Genomic DNA, 16810 nt, shown 5'->3' on the forward strand with positions numbered 1-16810 from the left:
GCCCCGCTGGCGCCTCCTGGGAAGGGGAGGCGGAGCCCCCGCGCCGAGCCCCGCCCGTCGGCCATGGCCGCCGCCAGCGTCGCACGCCGCGGCCTGTGTGCCCTCCTGCTCGGCAGCCGCCGGCCGCTGCCGCCCTGGCTGCGCCCGCCGCCCGCCCGCGGCCTCCCCCGCGCCGCCGCCGGGCCGGGGCCGGGCGCGCCGCCGGCCCGCGCCGCGCTCTGCGCTGCCGTCCGCACATACAGCCAGGTAGGGGGCGCGGGGACGGGGCCCAAAATGGCGGCGGCGCGCGGCCGAGGGGCCGGAGGGACGCTGAGGGGCCGGAGCAGACCCCGCCGGTCCGCAGCCCCGGACGGCCCTGGGCGGGGAGCGGGGAAACGCGGCCGTCGGGGGGGGAATCGGGCGGGCCTCCGCCGCCCCAAGGGTAGCCCCCGCCGCCTCGGCAGGGCAGCGAGGCCGGGAGAGCCGGCGGCGCCCCGCGCCCGCATCCCTGGCCGGCCGGCCGCTGCTGCCCCCGCCGTGTGCGCCGGCACACGCTACTCCCCGCGCCGCGCAAGGGCCGCCTCGCAGGCAGCTACCTACCGAGCTGCAGCCTCACGCCGACTCATCGCGGCTTGCTTTTGCTTCTTGGTGACAGGTTACAGATGCGCCACCCCAGGAAGGTCACCTCTCGGAGGAGGAATCATCCAAGGCAGAAAGTGATGTCTTTCTCGTCAGGGCACAAGGATTCCCCTTCTCCTGCACCGAGGAAGACGTGCTTACCTTCTTTGAGAGTACGGGAGTTCATTTTGCTGTGTAGCTGTTCACTGAGTTATTCAATCCAATTGTTAATGGTTAGGTAACAAAAAGAAAGTGTAAATACTGTTAGAGAAATAAAAGGTTTTTAAATGGCTGCAAAATTATTCAGTTTTTGCATATAAAATGAATAGTCTTTCAAACTGCTGGACAGTGGCTAGAAATTCATCCTTACAGCATTTTATGTTTAACTGAGCAAGCCTTTTCCTTCTTTAAAGACCACTGTTGTTGGATTTTTTGCTAGCTACCGTTTCTAAAACAAACTAGAGGGTTGTTTACGTAGTTTAAACTTCAGTGTTGCTTTCTAATTAGTAGCCTCGTGCATACCTTCGCAGGGCTGATCCTTCCATACCGTCACATGATAATGCATCCTTCCAGGGTGGGCTAGATGGTCAGGTGCGAGTTTGTCAGTGGATTAATAACCTGTCAAACTAAATTGAAGTGCTAGGGAAAGGGATCATAGAGCAGGAAGAGTATAGCTATAGAGACAGAAAGACTGTAGTATTCATTTTCCATTTGAGATAACTTAGGAACAATCTGGCCTATGACAGAATATGTACTATTGAGTTATGCAGGCTGTGGAAGCTAGCAGATGCCAAATGGGTTTTGGGTTACAGACTGATAAGCATTGTGCGTTAGAGTTAAGGTTAGAAATGGGAGTGTGCTATCGTGTGTTCCTTGATTTCTAGGCTGTAGAATTCGAAACGGTGAGAACGGCATACACTTCCTCTTAAACAGGGATGGCAGACGCAGGGGAGATGCCTTGATTGAGCTGGAGTCGAAAGCTGATGTCCAGAGAGCGTTGGAAAAGCACCTGAGGTACATGGGCCCACGCTACGTGAAAGGTGAGTTGGAAATGGCGGAAGTTACTTTAAAAGAAAACTCATGAAGTGAGTAAGAGCTGCATGAATAATTAAGCAGTGTGAGAGGACAGCATGGAGAGATTCAGTGTGTGGAACAGAGCAGCACGTGAACCAACAAGGCACCCTCCAGCCAGACTTCCGAGGCTGGACAGGAAAAACAAAGTGGCTTGTGCAGTGAGGGGCACCACTGCAGGACAGAGTGGGACAGACGGAAGCAACGTTGGGTTTTGTAGGGGTTAAAAAAGCTGCCTTAGAAGGATGTCTGCAGAGTGCCAGCTTCTGAGTGCCATGAAGAAGACGTGTAGTGTGCCCCTGTTCCTTGCAGTTTTTGAAGTACACGACAGTGATGTAGAAGGCTTACTGCGGAGTCTGCGGGACGAGTCACAAGCCATGAACGATGGAGTGGTACTACTCAGAGGCCTTCCCTTCAGCTCCACTGAGGAGGATATTGCTGATTTCTTCTCAGGTAACTCAGCCTAGTTTGTGCTCTTCAGTTACAAGGCATTTACTTCTCCAAGTTCTTAGATAGGTGGGTGTTACTCTAAGTGAGGAAAGCCAAAGCATGAGCAGCCTTGAACACCTTAAACAAGGAGTGTAATCCCTCTGCAGCCAGAAGGTAACTACAGCTTTCTGAACAAGCTTTTGGCTGACAGATTTTCTTGCAGCTTGGACTTTGTGCAAGTTTGACCTAGGATCAGTACTTGCAGCACTCCTTTGGGACCAAGGCAAGGCACAAGAGGAATCTAGATCCTATTGTTGGCAATTGGATGGCTACCCATGCATCAATTAGCAAACTGAAGAGAGGCAAAACTGCCTTTAGGGTAGTTCCAGTTCAAGGGAGTGCAGCGTGGCTGTTCACAGCTGTATAATCATGACAAGTCACTTCAAACTGATAACAGCTAATTTATTTTTTCCTGTTACTGGCTTGTTGTGAAAGTTCACTGCACCCTTTGTCAGCTCAGCACATACTGCACAGGGCTTGTGTGCATGCTCATGTCTCACACTGGACACTAGAGCAAGCCAGGTGGTTGCTCCTTGCATTCGTTAGGAAAGCAGCCTTTCTGGGTTTGGCAAGAGCAACTGACAATTTCTTAGGTAAAGTTACAGTTGTAAATAAACCAAAACCAGTTTTCCCCCCCTCTTCCACTCTGGGGTGGGGTGTGCACAGAGTTCCATAGCACTAAGGCTCAGAAGAACCACTGTCATTCCAAAAGCGAAGGCCACTGATAGTAAGTTTTTCAGTTAGTAACCAGCATTTCAATATGTTTGAAGGTATCTAGTAGCTGAGTTCTCACAATGAGGTGACTAGCATTGTGGAGCAAATATTGCCACTTCTTTAGGAGCTTGGGGAGACACTTGGAGAAAGTGCCAGAGCTTAAAGAGGTATTCACAAGCATTCCTGGGAAAAGTAAGTGTAGTAGCCCAATGCAGCATGCACTCAGTGTTATTTCAGATAAAGCTACTTACCTGACTACAGGCTCACCAACTACAGGGCACAGAAACTGAAATTTGGTGAATTTGACCTGGGTGTTAAAGAAGTGGGGGGAAATTACCATAATAATAAAATAAAGTTTCAAGAATATTTGTGCTGTGGACCTCCTTCTTGTCTAGAACCTGGATTCACTTGTTATTTTCATAGTTATTTGAAACCTCAAGTTGATTCATTATTAGCAATTAAGGCTTCCATGAAAGCCAACTTAAATGAAGCCAGGAAACTGGAGTTAAAAGTTAAAAAAAAGATACAAAGGCCAGCATGAGCAGTAGTTTCAGAGCTATTTAACTGCCTGATTAGCTTGTCAAAAGCCAGGAAGAAGGTGTCTCTCTGAGCTATGGCACAAGGTCCTGACAACATAAATGCCTTTTTCTCCCCACCCTTCTATAGGTTTGAAAATAGCTGACATAGTTTTTGTATACCGGGGAGAAAGAAGAACAGGAGAAGCTTTTGTGCAGTTTACAGCTCCTGATATGGCAGCTAAAGCTCTGTTACGACACAAGGAATACATGGGAAGTAGGTAGGTACTTCTTGGGGCTCACAAGGGTAGAGGAAGATGGTGTGAACATGCTGTGTGACTTACAGGTTGCTGCTTAGCAGGCAAAAGAGCTCATCTGGGGCTAGCCCATACTTACATTATTATTAAGGAAGCTTCTGCCTTCATTACCATTAAAACTTAGAACTCAGACTTGACATTCAAATTTCAGTAGAAGTCCTAGATAAATCTTTGTCATAGTGGTATCAGATTGCTGCTTGTGGCTTTAAACATTTCTTTGTTACTAGCTCCCTCTGAAGTGCTCTGTGTAACCCAGGTGTTACTGCCTCTGGTGGTGTTTTCCTCAGAACCATGACAAAATGGGAGAAAAGAAGATGGAGCTTTCTGCAGGCTTTTGTGTGTTGCAGAGGCACTCTTAGTGCTTGCAGCCTGGGGGGATTTAGGGACTCCTCAAGAAGGTCTTTGTTCTTTCTGTGCTGAAGGCAGTCTCACCCCAGTGACACTGAGGTGACAGGATTTAGAGTGGGGAATGCCACCTACACCCTGCGTGCCCCATCACAAGTGCAGCAGAACCCTGTGCCTCCTACAGATGTTTCCCCCTGCCCAATTTCCACCAGCTCCCCTGGCATTTACTGCAGTTTTGGCAGCTCTCACCCCTCCCTTCAGCCTGGTACAAGGCAGAGGCATGGTTTTGCCATGAGCTGTGTACACTGCACAGGTCAGCACTCACCTCTGGCTTGGAGCCATTCCTGGCATGGCCCGCTGGCCAACTCTGGACAGTCAGAGGCCACATCCTTCCTCAGGATCTACACTGGACCATTTTCTCTATAGCACTGTGCCACACACTTCATTCACAAGAGCTTCCCTTTTCTTAAACAGAAGCATACACTGCTTTTCTGCAGAATTACAGCATCATTAAGGTTGGAAAAGACCTTTAAGACCATCAGGTCCAACCACTCACCCAGTGCTGCCACAGCCACCATTAAACCATGTCCCCAAGCACTACATCTACATCCTTTTAAAATACAAAGCCAAACACCCAACAAGACTGCTTCTACTATGCTGAGCTTTCTGATTTTTCTTTACTAACCCCCAAGTTGTCTTTCTGAACATCAAATAACAAAAAAGTTAACCCACCATCACTGCTTCTGCTACCCAACACCTACTTCCTCTGTTTCCTTACTTCCTACCTCCACTCTGCTTTTTCTGGGGTTTGCCATCCCACCCTGTTAAAGGAAAGCAGCTGCTCTGAGGGTGTGCCCAGTGACTGAGTTCACTAACACACTCCCCTGCCCTGCAGTAGAGACTGATTCATTCTTAATCTGCCATTCATTTTTCTCTGTCATAATCAAATGAGAGCTGATCTGACTCGCTTATCTGAGCTCGTACATTGGGTGATTGCCCAAGAAATGGAATGCTTTCCAAAACTGCTGTCAGCTTCCTTCTGTGTTTATCCTAGGCTATGGATTTTGCCCAGGTGTGCCTTATAGCTCCGCAGTAGAGAGTGTGGGCTCCTGAGGGTGCAGGAAGCCCAGGCAGGCTCTGCTTGGGGTGACTTCCGTTAATCAGCCTGCTCCCTTTAGGCAGGGAGCAAAGCCTTCCTCAGGTGGATGGCCACGTTCTCTTCATCATGTTAATCTCTCAGTGCTGTGGAATTGCCTCATTTATCAGGAGTTCCATTTGTGTGAGGCCCAGCTGGTGTGCTGTTGCCAGCCCTAAGAGATAAGCACAGGCAGCTCTGTGCTAAGGGGCTCTCAAGACAGGTAGCCAGCAACACAAGGCATTAGGATTTGATTACTTTGGCTAGATCTATGAATAAGGGCTGGGTTTTTATCTTCTTGTGGTATAAATGGGATGTTGTGGGTGTCCCTTCGTGTGGCAGCACATACTGGTGTGTTACACCCACCACTTTCACACAGCTGTCATTTTATCCCAGCAATGTCATAGCCACATGTAAAATCTTACAGCTCCACTGAAGTATTTAATATGCCTTGTGCATCTTCTGTGTCTGCCTGTTTCAGTGGTCTGGTTTGGGGTGGGGTGTGCTTTATCATTTGGGGTTGGTAGAAGTGGGAATGTGCAGTTTGCAGAAGTGCGCTGAGCCTCACATACAGGGCTGTTCCAAAGGATGCCTACTGCTGAAAGAAACAGAACATTTTTCAGAGGAGTTAAACCTGTATTTCTGCTACAAAAGAGAATTTTGGCCCATGTAACTCCACACAGCTTCGTATAGAAGATTTTGTCCAGTGCAGATTGGTGATCTGCCTCACACTATGTGGGTGTAAGTCAGAGCGTGCCTGTTGCTGCCAGTTGAATGGAGCATTTGTAACCATGAGGGTAAAATTTAAAGGACTTAATCGCTTGCCATACTATGGCTCTCACACCCAGTTGAGCTGAATATCTTGAAGGTACTGTCTCAAAGCTGTGAGCTATTTGTGCTTCCAAGATGTGCCATGTAACCTTTCCCTTTGAATTCTAGATACATAGAAGTGTATGTAAGTAGAAGGCAGCATATGCAAAGACACATGCCTTATGACAGGCAGATGCTGACCTACTCCAGAGACAGAAAAGAACAGGAAGCCCTTCCTGAAGAAAGGCATCTGAGTGGCACAGGAAGCTTCCATGCTGAGAGAGAAAACAGTGAGTCCCTCCCTGTTGCCGTGTTCTTTGGGGGTCCCTCGTTTCACTCCCATTGGGTGCTACAAGCACAACCCCTCCTGGCTACAGCTTTCACTGTAGTGTAGGAGGTGGTAGGTGCAAGCATTAATGATAGTGGTTTTCCTTCATTCAACAGAATTGTGCAGGGAAGAAATAGAAAGCTCCAGGCACGTCCAAGAATCTGGGAACACCTCGTCCCCACTGCCCTTTGTCCACGTCCGGGGTTTTCCCACCCAAGCCAGTGCCCAGGACATCATAAATGTGAGTAACAGTGAAATGATGCATGAAACTTGGTTGTCATTACCAATGCAAACCCCTGATTAATTGTTACAGATGATGTGACTTCAAATGTTTAATTTCTCCGTGTCTGTGTGAGTCCTCAGTGCTGGGTGGCTTTGAAACACATAAAAGATCATAGAAGATAGATTAAAATAGTATGTTCTAGGCCCAGATGCATAGGGGCTTTGTAGTTAGTTACTGATCACAATAAACATGTGGGCTGAGGACAGACATGCTGTCTTCATAAAGGATGCCCTTTATGAAGGGTATTAAGTTTCTCTCTGCCTAAGGGGGCAGAGACCATTACCAACAGGTGGCTGGGGTAGGCCCAGTCACTTTATAAACCTGACTTGGTAACAACTGTACCTTGACCATCATTAACAGCTTGATGAGGTGGGCCTTTTTACCTTATACCTATGACTTGTACTGATAAGAACGGAACCCTCTGCCTTGGCAGGCACCAGAGGCTAAATGATTGTTTACTCAATATACCTACCAGGCAGAGGATCCACTAAATAGAATAATATACATTAGTTAAGGTTTTGCACAAATACAGCATGAATGTACTGTTGGGTCTGCTGGCTTTGTGGAGTTACCTCCCAGCACCCATCTCTGCAGAGACATAAAATAAAGCACTATCTCAATTCTTGGCTTGGTGCACACTGGGCACAAATCCACTTTTCAGATCACAGCTTCAGGCTGAGTGCATTTGGAGACTGAGCTTGGGGAGGGTGGCTGTGGCCTCGTGGGCACCACGGGGACACACTTGCTCTGTAGCTCAGAAGGGATTGAAGCTGGCTGTCACTCGAGTAGCTATGCATACCCTGAGCTAGACTTCAGAGTGGCTCATTGCACAAACAGGAATTTCAGAGTCTTCACCCAGTTGCAGATGAGGAACTTTCTGATGCTTGGGAACTCAGACTCCCCCCTAGCTGGTTAGGCTTTATGAGTAAAAAGGTCAAGTTTCTCAGGGTGCATTTCTGTTCCGTCCTTTCTGCCTTAGCAAACTCTCCTTTTTTCCTTTGTGTCAGTTTTTTGCTCCACTGAAGCCCACAAGGATCATGGTAGAATACAACTCCCATGGAGATGCCACAGGAGAAGCAGACGTGCACTTTGAGAGCCGGGAGGATGCAGTGGCTGCCATGGCTAAGGAGGGCTCACAGCTGCGTAAGTAAAGACGAGGGGATCTTCCAGCCCCACCGCTCAGGTCCTCGGGGTGTTTGGCACAGCATGACAGGCTCCTGGTAACACCCTGTGCAAAAGGATCAGCTGAAGTGCAGATTTCCAGATCGCCCTAGAATGCAGCATTGGCTGTGAGCAAAAACCCCCTCAAACCGTAATGCTTACAAGTGCCTAAACACAGACCACCTCTCACATTGTTCCCCAGAGTGCAGCGCCATTGAGTTATTCCTCAATGAACAGCCAAAGGCAAGAGAAAACTGCTAAGGATGGTGGTGTGGCCGCAGATCTGGTATGTCCCTCCTTCTCTCTTGCTCCTCTTCCATTTTTAGCAACATCTGTCTCAGGTGTTCTGGGGCTTTGGACTTCAACTAGCTTAAAGGTGAAAATGTAGAGTGGCTGAAGGGGACCATCACAGCTAATCTGGGGTCAGGCACCGAGCCAGGACTGTCTGGCCTGCAAACCCACCTTGCAGAGGCTGCTGTCCTGTGGCACAGGGCAGCAGGTCCTGCCTGGGTGGCAGCCAGCACTGGCAGAGGCTGCTGCGCTGCCCAGAGCCCACACGGCCCTGCTGCAACCTGGGCACGGCCCTCCTTTTGCCTTCCTCCTCCTTTTTTCAGCTCCACTGCATGAGTGAGGGAACTTTCTTGGGCTTGTATTCACCATCATGGCAGAGGAAATGTGACTAAATATTTTCTGTGTACTGAGTTGAACAAGAATTGGTCTTTTGGCTGGGCCAGGGGAGGATGTTACTTCCAGACAGTGCAGTTTGATTAAGTGCATTTTTCAGGTTATTTTTTGCTTTTTTAATCCATGCACTGTCAGCCAAGCAGGCCACAAGCCCAGCAAAGTGTGGTAGTCAGCCTGTGCTCAATGCAGACAGGTTTTTCATGTTAACTTGGGGGGGGTGATGGAGGTGCTGTAGTGAGCCAGTTTTTGCTTATTTTGTTGGACAAAAACTTCTCTTTCCTGGCCCTTTAAATGGCAGCTGTGCTGGGTGTGGGCCTGAGGGGATGGCCCTCCTGCTGAAGTCTTCACTGAAATATAGGCCAGCCCTCCCTCTGCACCAGGTGGCTTTCCTGAGCCTGCAGCCCTGGGGCAGAACCTTTGTACCAGGACAGAAGCTTCCTGTAACCTTCATGAAAGGCCCTGACCAACGTTTTAACACTTTCAGCAATTCCCTTCTAAAAGCGGGGGGGCCGCTGGCTGCTGCTCCCTGAGGTGCTGGTCCCCCATGGCTGCAGGAGGGCAGGCAGGCTCCAGCCCCAGCAGAATACCCCCACCCTGTACTGCAGCCCTGCCTGAAAGCATCGCACCCCTTCTAGCTGTGTCCCCTTTTTTGATCAGATCTTTTTAGTATTGCCAGCTTCTGCTGTTCTCTTTGTGAAGAGCCCTTTGGCATGCAGTGCAGCAGGGCATTTGAGAGCAGGAACGTGATGAGCTGCCAGGGAGGTGGGGATTTTTCCTTTTTCCTCTCCCTTTCTTTTCAGGCCACACATTCAGCGAACACATTCCGTGGGTATGAGCGCGGAGACTGAGTACGAGCATCACTGCTCAAAACACCATCAACTGTATAAAAGCTAATGTAGCTTTGTGTAAAAGCATGTAATAAATTGTGTTGACATACTGTGGAGAGACGGTGTGTTGCAGAAGCAACTGTCCTGGAGGAGCAGCAGCCGCTGCAGGATGGAGAGGTGCTTGTCTCCAGAAGCGTTAACAGTGTGCAAAGCATTAATGAAACACCAGCACTTAACTGCTCACAAATCCAGAACCACTTCAGGTCTGCAGTGTAGCACGGCCAACACCTCATCCCTCCCACCACATTCCTCACCAGCTCTGGGAGCATTGTCACCTCTTACCAATGTTTGTACTTTCACACACGTGGCCAAAGCAGAAAGGGGTGCACAGATCACTCCAGGGCAGGGTACAGATGATCAAGTTTTTATTACTGTGGAACAAAATCAACATCAGCAAACTCACCCTCTGCTCCCTCCATGCAAATGTCCAGGAGTCACACCCACAAACAGCTCCTGAGCATCCCGGCCGTGGGCAGCAGCCCGAAGCACAGCATTGGGTGCTGCCAGGCAGCGAGCTTCCCTGGAGCTGCGGTGCCATGGAGCCCTGGCAGCAGGGCAGCTCGCCCCGACCCTGCCACATGCCCGCTCCCATTACAGCTGCCAGCGCTGGTACCAGCCACCTCCCTGTGGGAGGGTAGATCTCTCTGGGTCGAGAGCAGTTCCTTGAGCTGTCCTTTTCACAGGAGCTCCAGCAAAAGCCTTCCTGTGGAGCAGGCACTAGGGCCACTGCTGGGCATAGCTCACAAAGCTGCAGAACGTTGGAATACTGGCCTGAAAATAACTGCCAGGAAGGGCCTAGTGTCCGTTTAACCCTCTAACATAGAAACTGCTCACATCTCTCTCCTGGGGGATGAGTTTGGGATTGCAGGAATTTGAAAGCTCACTGGTGAGTACACAAAACCGTTCAGTATCCTCCATTCAGCCCTCGGGTCTCGGCCTCCAGCATGACCTGCCCACACCACAACTGAGGCTTTGCATGTTTCAACACTGTTTACAACCACTACTCTACTCCAGGGACAGCAGCAAGAAAACGACCATGAGGGGGAATCCCACAGCAGAAAAGGAAAAACTCGGGTTGCCCCCCTGTGACGGGCTCTGGGAGCACACAGAGGAGCTGGGGAACATGGGCTGGACACAACCAAGGCCTAGAGGGAACTAGAAGAGAGGAGTTCCTGGTACAAACTAGCACCAACCATGTCAATAACCTCATCTCTGACACGCATTTTAATAGGGTTCCAATCAATCTAAGGAATAGAGACCTCTCTCTGAGGAATTAGAGCACTAACCCTGAACAAAATTCATACAAAACCTAAATGCATTTGTCACATATAAATACATCAGTCTTCTGTGAACTACAAAACATTCTGTGGTCTTGGGACTGAAGTAGGTTTCCAGTATAAAGCAGACCAACTGCTACTGTGACATCCTGTGTACTTCATCAGGGAGCCAACCCTGCTTTTGGGAGAAACATTCCTCAAGGCAACAGCAACGAGTGACAGTGTGACTGGGAAACCTCTTTACGTTTCCAAGTAGGGTTTCTAGCAAGTGAAAAGATTCTGATGTCATCTCACCTTCATTTTGGTCTAACCCAGGGAAAAAGGGAAAGGCCAGGTTTGTTAAGATGACTTTTCCACGTGCACCAAGGCAAAAGGGGGTCAAAGTGGCCCTAAACCTGTGTCATGAGGATCTGGTATTTAAGTATTTGGGAATCCAATTCCTCCCGTTGTTGCACCAAGATCAGAAGACGGGTTACAGCCTTGGCTGTGGCCGCTGGGGTGTGCTCCCCAGCGGCTCCAAGAGGAAGCTCAGAGATGCCTTATGGCACTTCTGTGCCAGATGAGTGCAGGACATCAGCTCTCTTACTGTGCACGCCTCAAGACCACCTACACACCCCCACTCCACCCCAAAAATACAGGAGAATTGTCACAGCTGTGTTGGATTTTTCATCACTAATGTGCATAGCAAGCCCACAGGCTGAGCCCCAGAAACAAAGCTCCAGCGTGTTTCTTGGCATCTTGTCAGTGTCACAGCAGCACCGGGGCAGCCAGATTGTCAAAGGCAAGCGGGAAAGGGGAAATGGTATTTCAAGTGCAGCCAGACATGAGGACTGAAAGTGCTCCTGTTGTGCTTTCACAAAGCCTCTGCTCAGCAGCTCAGCACAGCTTTCACACCACATGCTGAGGACAGGAATGCCCCCAGCTTGCGTATGCACACACAGAGCTCCTTCTGGGGAGAGATTGTTCTCACTGTGCCCCAAGGTTACTGGGGCAAACCTAGGGGCTGCTTCGTGTGGCACTCCCAAAGCAGTTCTCCCCAGCACAAGCTGAGAGCAGGCAGATTTCTGTAGGGGGAAGGCTCAGACTATCATTTTATTCACAAGAGGATGTGAACACCATGAAGCTGCTTCCTCCCTGACCTCCAAAGAACACAGGCAAGTGTCTTCTTGTCACATTGTCCCTGAACAACTCCAGAAACCATCATTAGCTACAACTTTTTTTTCTGTCAGCTCTCTGTGCAAGCTGCCTCCTACAAGGGGCTGCTCGAATACTGCTGGATGAGCTGCTGGTGACAGGGGTTGCAGACGTGCTCGGGGTTGATGCTGGATGGGAGGGGCAGCTCATTCATCGAACAAGCTTCACAGAAGATGCCACCACAGTTCTTGCAGATGTTCTGGAATGCAGGAAGAGGACAGAGAAATTAAAGAGATTATCAAGACTCAAATAAACTTTACTTTCTCTCATTAACATTCATTCAACCCAAATCCTCTGTAGGGCTAGAAAAAGAGGCTCCAAAACTCCACCCTTGTCTCCATGCTCCTGTTTTCATGAGTGGTTTGTAACAAAGCTCTGTAGCTCAAATGAGAGAAAGTGAAGGCTTTTGGGAAAGCAGGTTAAGAGTTACCAATAATGAACCGTTCAAGTTTTAATTGTCTCGGGCTGGTACAGCACTTTGTCACAAGAGGCACACATGTATTTTCTAGCCATATAAATACACTGCAGCAAGCCCTGCCCAAAATGACTATTTAAATGTGCACATGCATCTGAAAACATATCCAAGTTGGATATGTGGCATTTGCCTTGAACTCATGGGTTTTCTCAAGGTAAACACAGGGAAAGGGGAAATACAAGAAATCCTGCACAGAGTTCTGACATGTGTACCAGAAAATGTTCACAGGGGCCCCTCTTCACTGCCTGTTCTAAGCATCATGGTACCACTTAGGGCAGCCTGGCTTGGGAGTAGCAAAACCACTGACTGCCAGACCTGTTTGTGCCCCGCAGAACCCAACCGACAGCTGCAGCTGAGAGTTGTCAAGAGGGCTGGGTTGCTAAGACACTGGAACAGGCTGCCCAGTGAGGTAGGGGAGTCACCATCCCTGGAGATGTTTATAAGATATGTAGGTGAGGTGCTGAGGGACATGGTTTAGTGCTAGATCAACCAGGAGAAACACAACCCAGCACCACCTTCCAGCTGCTCCTGTAGTCCCTGCACTGGTGCCCACAGCACCTGTGGCACTGACAACAGCTTTATCGTTGACTCGTTTCCTTGCCAACTGCTCCTCAGCATCAGAGGAGGAAAGTATCTGAGTGTAGGCTGCACTCTCACTGAACACCCTTTTCAGTAACCTGTAACCCCTCTAGACTCAGGCTGTAAAGCAGTGTGGAAAGCAAGGAGGGGCTCAGCCACAAGAAAGAATAAAAATAAGAGGCAAAAGGCAATGTAGCTTAAGTGGAAAAATAACAAGTGTTAACACCTCTTCTTCACACTTCTGATATCCCGGAGAAAAACTCACTTGGCTAGAAACAGAAGAAGCTGCTAAGGGGAAGGAAACCCAAAACACTTAACACAGTGGGGAACCCAAAAGCAACCACTCTTCAAAAGGTTCAAGGGTAAAGCGGACTTCAGAAAAAGGCTCATTTCTTGCTCCTAGGTCCCCAGCTGGAAGTCTCTGCCATTTGAAATGAACCAAAAGGAAATGTGCATTCACTAGATGACGGGCCTTACAACACAAGTCCTCCCTTACCTTTTTCCTGCTTTGGCTGCTTTCCTCCTGGCAGAGCTGGCAGATCTCAGCACTTCCAGGTCCCAGCAGCTCTTCCTAAATCCCAGGGAAAACCAAGACATTCTGCTTTACAGACTTCTTCACATGGCACCCACATTAGAGCTCTGCAGCTGATCTGTATCTTGCAATGGGGAGGAAGATGTCCCAGGTTGGTGCTTTGAAGCCCGCTCTGGCAGCAGATGGTGCAGCTGCTCAGGAGCACCGTGCGCCCACAGGATGGGCTGCAGGGGCTCTGGCTGCCCTACAGCAGAGGGACATGCAGCACAGCTGCCTGCACCCACACAGCCCCCTTCCCCAGCTGAGAGCGAGGCTGCTGGCCCAACAACGAGCTGGGAATTAAACATCTTTTTCTCTGTGGAAAAGAGCTGAGAGGTGCAGAAACTCCCAGCAGGCAGGACACACGGCAAGTGTTGCAGCGGCCCCTTGACAGTCAGGGGCATTGCCCTGCTTTGCCAAGTGCTCTGCTGAGAAAGCATGGATTCTGCTCAATTTGACAAGCATGAAACCAACTGATCAGTGAGACAAATACTCTCAACCAGGAAAGGAAATCAACCCTTCCCTCCCTTCCCCCCAGCTAAGACCTGGGGCATTGCCTGAGCTGTCGATGTGTGGAACACCTGACCAAAGCACTTTGGTCAGGAACCAGCCTCCCACCTGCATGGGAAGTGCTGGCAAAATCATCCACACAGGCACCACTCTCAAGCCACCACAACGAGTCCAGCAGAGCTCTCAGAGTTGTGCAAAGACCCCCTCCCTCTAGCATACAGAGCAACTGGCAAGACCCTAACCAAGGAGCTGTGACACTGCTCTTTTCACAAATGCTGAATTATAATATGCTTCATGTTATGTTTCATTGAAAGGCATGGGGTGAAGGAATAATAAAAAAGGTTAATGTGAATTTACAAACCAACATGGTTGTCCTGAGGAGGTGAAATGAAGTCAGGCAGGTGCAGTACTGCCCTATAAAAGCCTTTCCAATGAGGTAAGCAATGCTCTTCCTACGTAGCCACTATGGACTCTACAGACAAATCCTCACTGCGGCAAAATCTGAGGGACAAAGTTCAAGGTATTTGGGCAGGGAAGATGCTGCAGCAACCTGGGAGCTCGCTCAGTACTCTGCCCTTCATTATTTCAGCTGCAAGAGAAAGAATCACCAACCTGCTCTTCCTGTGTGCCGCTTGGTAACCTACGAGAGAAGAACACTGTCACCTGGAGCCACCACATCACTTCAGAAAAACATCTGCGCCCTCAGAGGATTCCCTCACCTCGTTGTTAAAATCCTACCCATGATTTCTCGTTTTGTTCCTTGAAAATCACACTGCTGAGCCTGCTGGTGTGAGAGAGGAGATGTCTCTGAGCTTTGTCAGGCGGCACGGGCCTGGTGCTGCTCAGACAGACAGAACTGCTGGCAGAATGGGAAGGGCAACAGAAAGACTTGTAAAATGCCTTCAGAAGAGTGGAGGAGCACAAACACAGGAAAAACTTTTTAAGTGGTACAGTTTCAAATTAGCTTTAAAGGTATTACTGTAAAATGTTTGATCCTGTAGAACTTGTGTGGCGAGGCAGGGATAACACATGGTGCAGTCTTCCAGGCCAACGGGCAGCTTGCACTGCTGACACGCTCAGGGTGAGGCAGCGACACAACATCTCTGAGGCCTGGAAGGGTTTTAGTATCTGGTCAAGCAGATACTAACTGCGTTTATGCTATTTTTAAGACAATATTTGTCCCATTAACTTTATATTGGCATTCAGCAACCTGTGTCAGAGCAGTGTGGTGTTCTGCTGCTGTTCAGAGTACTTCCAGCGGGCTGTTACCATTCCCGAGCAAAGTGCTCACCACAGAGCAGCTCTCTGTGGCTTTTAAACCCCATTTTCACATTTAAAAATCACATCTGAAACTCAGCGTGCAAACACTAAACAAATCCTACAACAAGAATCATCCTCTGTAATACTCAGCTTAGAAACATGTTACTAGGACTACGTTTTTACCCAACCATCTTCTTGAAATACTTTTTCTAGTCCTCTTTCTCCAACAGCTTCTGTTCTTGTCCAGAAGCCACTGTTTATTAGCTCCAAATGCCACTGATCCACCAACGTTTCTGCTTTCCCTCACCAACAAAGGTACTTCCTTTGGACCTGAGTACCAAAGGCCCAAGTCTTTGCTGCATTTGGCTCATGAAGGTTCAATAAGTAAGAAAAATTAGTAAACAAGAAATTTATATAGAAATTAAATCAAAGGTAAACGGGAGATGGAGCTTTTCAGATCCAGAAACACTGATAGCAAGCAGCAGAACCTCCTTCCTCCCTTTGAGAAGTATGAAAAAGCAGCAGAGAGAACCGTACAAAGAGTATGAGGTGAAAATCTTTCTTAGAAAGAGAAGCTGCATTATTCCAAACTTCCCATCAGCAAAGGAATTAAGAGGAGTGGAAGTGGGACTTGGAAAAGGCAAAAGTGAGATTTCCTTCCTTTCATACTTGTGTGGCAGGGCACTGTTTTCCTCTCTCAGTGGCTGTTTCAGTTTAGCATTTTCTTCCTGGATTTTGAGCTTCCCATCCTGTCAGAAGGAAACATTCACCCATCAGTTGCAGTACACAGAGGCTCCAGTTTCACCCCTGCCACACTGCAAAGGGAGTTACTATTCTCGTTACTATGTTGGGAACACCATCAGTCCCTCCTTGGCACAGAGGTGTTTTCAGACACATGAAAGCACACAACCACCAACCCACTGCCCTAGGAGCAGCTCTACCTGCTCTCCTTGTGCTGTGGAAAAACAAGCTGACTTCACATTTCAGAGATGGACCCTTAAATACATCCCATGATCTACTTTTAGAAGGAGGTACAAGAAACTTCACAGTCACTCTTTTGTATTTTTTAACAGCAGAGGTTGAAAGGGCAGACAGGCTGAATAGGCTTTTTAAAGACTGATCAGTGAGACAAATACTCTCAACCAGGAAAGGAAATCAACCCTTCCCTCCCTTCCCCCCAGCTAAGACCTGGGGCATTGCCTGAGCTGTCGATGTGTGGAACACCTGACCAAAGCACTTTGGTCAAGAACCAGTCTCCCACCTGCATGGGAAGTGCTGGCAAAGTCACCCACTCGGGCACCACTCTCAAGCCACCACGAGCCCAGCAGAGCTCTCACAATTGTGCAAATGCAAACTTCCCCCAGACCAAGTGCCCACCTACAAGTTTTGAGGCAAAAGACAAGTCCCTGCTGCATTAGCTTCTTGAGACGCTGGCCCATTTGTTCCCAGCAGGAGCACCTGCTCGTGCAGCGCTCGCCTGCCATGGAAAGGAGGACAACCCCACGCAGCAACCTGGTCCCAAACCACAGTGTCAGCTAAGCAGCAAAGCAAAGCAGCTGTTCCACCAGGGAGATAACCAGTTTCTGCTTTCAAGATCAGATGACCTGG

General features: G+C 49.1%; 2 protein-coding genes across 5 annotated transcripts in view; one reads left to right on the forward strand and one right to left on the reverse strand.

Moving 5' to 3' along the window:
- The first annotated feature begins 50 nt into the window (after window positions 1–50).
- Window positions 51–9392, forward strand: GRSF1 (G-rich RNA sequence binding factor 1). Its single transcript, XM_061991720.1, has 10 exons — window positions 51–246; window positions 635–770; window positions 1482–1637; window positions 1981–2121; window positions 3538–3667; window positions 6123–6283; window positions 6438–6562; window positions 7612–7747; window positions 7968–8051; window positions 9250–9392. The coding sequence occupies exons 1-9, from the start codon at window positions 64–66 to the stop codon at window positions 8024–8026; spliced, it is 1227 nt and encodes a 408-aa protein (XP_061847704.1). The 5' UTR covers window positions 51–63; the 3' UTR covers window positions 8027–8051; window positions 9250–9392.
- A 324-nt stretch (window positions 9393–9716) lies between these two features.
- Window positions 9717–16810, reverse strand: part of RUFY3 (RUN and FYVE domain containing 3) — a 57828-nt gene continuing 50734 nt past the window's right edge. For 3 of the 4 annotated variants that reach the window (XM_061991715.1, XM_061991712.1, XM_061991713.1), the window contains 4 exons: window positions 15872–15951; window positions 14555–14582; window positions 13358–13432; window positions 9717–12006 (listed from right to left, as the gene is read on the reverse strand). In XM_061991715.1, coding sequence (XP_061847699.1) covers window positions 11863–12006; window positions 13358–13432; window positions 14555–14582; window positions 15872–15951 — 327 coding nt within the window. In that variant the 3' untranslated portion in view covers window positions 9717–11862. Of the gene's footprint in view, window positions 12007–13357; window positions 13433–14554; window positions 14583–14694; window positions 15053–15871; window positions 15952–16810 lie in introns of those variants that run through there. The other variant, XM_061991716.1, reaches the window with a different exon arrangement.

This window comes from Colius striatus, chromosome 3 (genome assembly GCF_028858725.1).
Source record: "Colius striatus isolate bColStr4 chromosome 3, bColStr4.1.hap1, whole genome shotgun sequence".
NCBI classification, from domain to species: domain Eukaryota; kingdom Metazoa; phylum Chordata; class Aves; order Coliiformes; family Coliidae; genus Colius; species Colius striatus.